This window comes from Chrysochloris asiatica, unplaced genomic scaffold (genome assembly GCF_000296735.1).
Source record: "Chrysochloris asiatica unplaced genomic scaffold, ChrAsi1.0 scaffold00129, whole genome shotgun sequence".
NCBI lineage: Eukaryota > Metazoa > Chordata > Mammalia > Afrosoricida > Chrysochloridae > Chrysochloris > Chrysochloris asiatica.
The window spans coordinates 1868982-1874988 of NW_006408647.1; the positions used below are offsets into that span (position 1 = coordinate 1868982).

General features: G+C 34.3%; 1 protein-coding gene across 1 annotated transcript in view; it reads right to left on the reverse strand.

The window, feature by feature from the left end:
* ENPEP (glutamyl aminopeptidase (aminopeptidase A)) overlaps window positions 1-6007 on the reverse strand; it is a 148434-nt gene that overhangs the window by 83145 nt on the left and 59282 nt on the right. Inside the window, exon 7 of the mRNA XM_006869336.1 lies at window positions 1387-1521. Coding sequence (XP_006869398.1) covers window positions 1387-1521 — 135 coding nt within the window. The remainder of the gene's footprint in view (window positions 1-1386; window positions 1522-6007) is intronic.

The following is a 6007-nucleotide window of genomic DNA, read 5'->3' on the forward strand; positions in this document are numbered from 1 at the left end:
ATAAAAGTTACCTATGTAGAAAATTATACAATATGCTATAAATAGATTATAAATTTTCATTTTAACAAAGAAGCAAGAAGAGTCACTGACAATATGATAGAAAACTGAACAAAAGAATCCAGAAAAGGCATTATGGGAGCAATATGAGAGAGAAAATCAAAATATATGGTCTTATAAATTTCAAATACTAAGATGCAGAAGAAATTCTGGTGCGGTGCTGCAGGATAAGCATTGGACTGTGGTTCAAACCCACCAGTCATTCCTCAGAAACCTTCTACAGGTCACTAGGGGTTGGAACTGACTTGACAACACTTAACAACAACAACAAGATGTAAAATGGTTTTCACACAAGTCAAGTTTATTTATTATTTGTTTTAATAATTATGCTATTCTTTGGCTTAAATAAAACCTTCGATATTTTGTTGTTGTTGTAGTGACTCTACATGACAGAGTAGGACTGCCACATAGGGTTTCCAAAGCGATAGTCTTTATAAAAGCAAATCACCAGGTCTTTTCTACCATGGATACTCTGGTGGGTTCAAATTGCCAGCCTTACAATAGTCACCAAGTGCTTAATCTCTGTGCTACCAGGGCTCTTTTAAAAATTTATATATCAGAATTTTTTAAATTACCAGTTTGAAATAGCTATTGAGCAACTCAACATAGTGGGTAAACCATGAGAAAGCTGAAGTAAAGTTGACAAAAGTATTGTAAATTATATTTGTTGTTGTTGTGAAGTGCCATCAAGTCGGTTCCAACCCATAGCGACCTTGTATAGGGTTTCCAGGGAGCAACTGGTGAGCTTGAACTGCAGACCTTGCAGTTCAAATGGCTTTGCAGTCTGGTGCATTAACTCACAGTGCCACACCAGTACTCCAAACTACATATGTTCTACTATGGAATATGTTCAGAGAAGAGGCTGCAGAAGATGTTAAGGAAGAAAATGGGTAACAAAGCTTCACATCCCTATGAATTTTCAGAGATTTTTCATTGAATTACAATGGATAAAAATGAAATGAAATGGTATTGACATACATACTGTTTAACTGACCAAAGAAAAGGAACAACAGTCTTTTAAATAATTGTTTAAATAAAACAATTCCAAATTTGATGTTTGAAATCTAAGTGTTCAATTATCAGTCTGAGAACAGTTATAACAAAAATGACAAGAGAAATTTTCTAAAATCTGATTCAAATGCAATGACCATTTTGATCATTTTCACTGAACAAGACAAACCGTTAAATATTTAGCACTCAGAGTAAGTTCTACATTATTTTTCAAAAGCCCATTGAGATAGTCTAAGCATTTTTATTGTTTTCAGGCATTTACTAAAAGAAAAGTCACTAAACAGGAACAAATTCAAAACATTGTCATATTTTTCCCACCTTGCTATAGGATATTCCATCAAACACAGATGTTATTTCAGCAGGGGTTGTCACCGTGACAACAATTGGGTGTGAAGACATCAAAGAATCATCCTCTTGTACAGGTAACACATCATCAAGCAACATCTGGTCACGCTGGAATGGGAGAATGAAACAAAGAAGCACAACATTTCTTATACTGGTTCACATTTTAAAATACCATCTATATTATATGTTATATGATAAGTTGTATTTATTATATACAACATTGTAGGATAAGTACTGGACTGCTAACCACAAGATTGGTGATTCAAACTCACCAGCCCATTGCTCAGATACCATATTCAAAGATTCTATGAGTTGGAACTGACTTGGCGGGACGTAACAACAACAGCATATTATAAAAATAGGGAGGAAAGTAAATATAAACCACTCTTTCAAATTATTTGATAAAACATTAATTTCTCATGCTAACCATCTTTTGTACTGGTTTAATCTATATACTTTCTGATTTCATTCTCTTCTATTTTTAACACCATCAACCTTTCCCTCTAAATGCCAGGCCTAGAATACACAAAACGATCTCAGTTGTCTGTCATGCAGTTGATTCTGATGCAGGGTGGTCCATGTGTGTTAGTGTTAAACTGTGCTCCATAGGTCTTTCTTTTTTAAAGCTTTTATTGTGAATTTAGTGAATGAAGATTTACAGACAAAATCATCAGTTTTACATTCAACAACTCATACACTTTGTTTCATCTCAATGACTACAATCCCCTCCATACAACAAAGGTTATCCCACATCCTCTCTATGGTTCCTATTTCCACTCCACTCACATTCCCAACACTTCTCAACTTTCCATCTTATGACGTCCATGTGTACAGTTGTCACTTATGTTGTTTTAAAAAAGGTACTTGCAATGAATAAATCTTGCAAATGAAATAAGTCTTTCAAAATTCTATCATAAAACGTATTCAGGAGTTTTGGTTCTTTTCTAGATTCTGAAATAGTTTGATTAGAATTGGCATCAACTCTTGTCTGTTAGGTAGTATTCATCAGTAGTAAAGCCATCTGTGCCCAGACCTTTTTTTTTTTTTTTTTTTTTTTTTATGTTGAGAGTTTTTGTAATGACTTCATCATTTGTTATAGGTCTGTTTAAGTTTTCAACTTCATTCTGTTAGTTTAGGTAGATCGTGTTTTTCTACAAATATACCCATTTCTTCAAATTGTCAAATTTGTAGGAGTACAAGTCTTCATCGTCTTCTGCTACTATCCATTATGCTATGATCTTTTTTTCTTATAGTTCTGTTGTGACCTCACCCATATGGTTTCTTATGAATGCTCTTTGCATACTTTCCTTTTCTTTTGCTAGATTTACCAAAAGTTTGTCAGTTTATTAATCCTTTCAAATATTCAACTTCTTGTCTTTCAGATTCTATTGTTTCTCTGTTTCTAATGCATTTATTTCTGCTCTAATCTTTGTTCTTTTTTTCAGATGACTGTAGTCTTACTTTTCTGCTCTTTTTCTAATAGTTGGAGATATTATGTGAATGTGATGATTTGGGTTCTACTTTGGGTTTTTTGGGGGGAGTTTTTTTGTATGTGTTCACTTATTGCTATAAATTGTCCTCCAAGCCCTACTTTTGCTGTGTCTAAAAGGTTTTGGTGTATTATGTTTCTGTTCTAATTTTATTCAAGGAATTTTTAATTTAATTTTCATTTGTTCTATTACCCAGTAGCTTTTAAGCAGGGTGTAATTCAATTTTCATGTATTTAATTTTATATCCTTGATCTTTCGAATGTTGATTTTGAGTTTTGTAGCATTGTGATCTGAAAAGATGGTCCATGGTATTTCAATGTTTTAAAATTTATTGATGCTTGTTTTGTATCTTAGCATCCAGACTATTCCAGAGAACGGTCTGTGTGCACTGGAAAAGAATTTGTATTTTGCTGTTATTGGGTTGAGCGCTCTGTATAAGTCTATGAATTCAAGTTGGTTGATTATATTTTTCAGTTCTTCTGTTTCTTTGTTGAATTTCTTTCTAGTTGTTCTATCCTTCATAGAAAAGTAGTGTATTATATTAAAACATCTTACAATTATTGCAGGATTTCTGGTGTGGTGCTCTAGGATAAATACTTAACTGCTAACCACAAGGTTAGCAGTTCAAATTCACCAGCCTCTCCTCGGAAACCCTATACAGGGTTGCTATAAGTCAGAAATGACTTGGCAGGTCTTAAAAAGAACTATTATTGTAAGGAGTTCTGGTAACATAGTAGATTACTAGCTGGGTTGCTAACTGTAAGGTTAGTAGTCTGAATCTACCATAGCCACCCTATATAAGATTAGTAAGGATGTTAATTTTTATAGGAACAGAAAGCCTCTTTTTTCTCCCACAGAGTGGCTGGTGGATTAGAACTGCTGGCCTTGCAGCTAGCAAGCCAACGTATAACCCACTATGCTACCAGGGTTCCTTTCAGAGACTCCTAAAAGGCACAAAAATCCATTGCTGCGGATTGGCTTATGACTCATTGCAACCGTATAGGGTAGAATAGAACTGCCCCACAAGGATTCCAAGGCTGTAATCTTTACAGACGTTGCTGACACACCTTTTTTCCTGCAAAGTCACTGGTGGGTTCAAGTCACTGACTTTCTGACTACCAGAAGAACACTATAAACATTGCCCCATTAGGACTCCTAGAGGACACGGCATTGTAGAATTTAGTTTCTGCTACCTTTGTATCACTTTTGTACACAGCTAAACTTTTCAAGCACCATTTCTGTATCTGTACAATGGGATGATGATAGCATCATACATTCTTCTGAGAATTAAAAAAGGAAGCATGTAGAAGTGCCAAGTGTCTAACTGGTGTTCAATCTTCTTTTTCATATCCACATGTCACTGGAATTTGGAAGATTCAAATTTAATGAACGAATTAGTAGAAGAAAATACTAGCTTATATTTGAGTTCTAATTCCAGTCCTCTTATTCCAGTCCTAGGCTTTGTCAGTATAGAAACTGTAGAAAGGTCTTGCACTATAGCCAGACTTATTAAGTTCAAAGCTCAGATTTCTATGTGTAGTTATGTAAGCCTAAGCAAGTCCTCATGCCTATTCAATAGGGATAATGATGGAATCTCCTCTTTGAGTTGTGCAGAGGATTCAAGGAAGTAATGCACATGAAGTTTATATATAGTACTTGCTATACAGTAAAATCCCGACACCTTAGCTGTCATTATTATTCTAATTATGTAACATTTAGATTCTGAAATCTAGCTCTCTTAAATCACTGCTAATTAAAAAATCGGAAGTTTTATTGATCCTTCTCTAAAAATATCATCAATCTACCTATATTTCAGAAATCTAGCTCTCTTAAATAACTACTAATATAAAAAGTCAAAAGTTTAATTGGTCCAACTTTTAAATAAAGTATGTTCAAAACAGAAGCATTCTATTTTATTTCAGATTTTCCAATTTAGTTTTCCATTTATGTTGAGCAAGATGTTATTGCTAAGTCTGACATCCAAGGTAATTTTGACTTGGATTTTGTGTTCGGTAGGTTTAGATAAGTAGAAAGGATCCTATTTTTGATGACAGGAAATTTGACTGTAGTCTTGGTTTTGCTATCAAGTGTTTGTGAAAACTTGGAAAACTTAAACTACATTTACTGCTTTTTATGTAGATCCTGTGAAACAAGCTATTTGTTATATGAGGCATCACTGCAGTATTTGTTAAATTCTCTTTAGTGCATCTTGATTTATCTGACCCTACTCCCACCCCTCCACTGCAGGACCCTACAATTGTGAACTTCTTAAGCACAGGAAATGTGTTCTATTAATTTGAGGGGTCTTCTCTAGTATTTGATGGCTGTCTGACTGAATGATTGAATGTGCTAGACCATGTGATTAAAATTTCCTTTAAGAATTACATACCAAATTGTTCTCAGTTTTATCAGTGCTTCTTGTATGTTAAAATTGAATATCGGACAGGATTAAAATGCTGTGACTTATTAATGGATAACAGGATATTGTGATATAAGAGAAAGGAAAGAAAGGACAAAATAAATTTTTATTATACTTCTTAATAAGTTATGAAATTATAAATTTTTCTTGTAAATAAGTATTTTTCAGCTGGGGGAGATTTGGGTGCATAAGAGACAGCTGGAAATGTGGAGATATTCTGTTTGTCACAATAGAGGTGTGGTTGTTGCTGGCTTCTGGGGAGTAGAAGCCAGGAATGTGGATAACTATTGTACAATGCATAGAATATTGGCTGAATAACAAATAATTATCTGGCCCTAAATACCAATGGTTCTAGCACAAGAAAATCCCTGATGCAAATTAAAGTAGTTAAAGAAATGATTACTGCACAATAGCTTTTCTACCTTTAAAAAAAAGGTTATGAAAATTTGTGGTTTAACCTTAATGAAATGAGGCTTAAGGCACTTTGTGCTGCATTTTCATTCTGTCCCAGTAGAGGGGAGTAGTCTACATAGTACATAGTCTCCAATTCCCTACTTTCACATATCTACAGTCATACATTCATACATGCAAGCATATGAGAATACTTGTGGTGGTGGTTGTTAGGTGCCATTGAGTCAGTACTGACTCATAATGACCATATGCACAACAGAACGAAACACTGCAC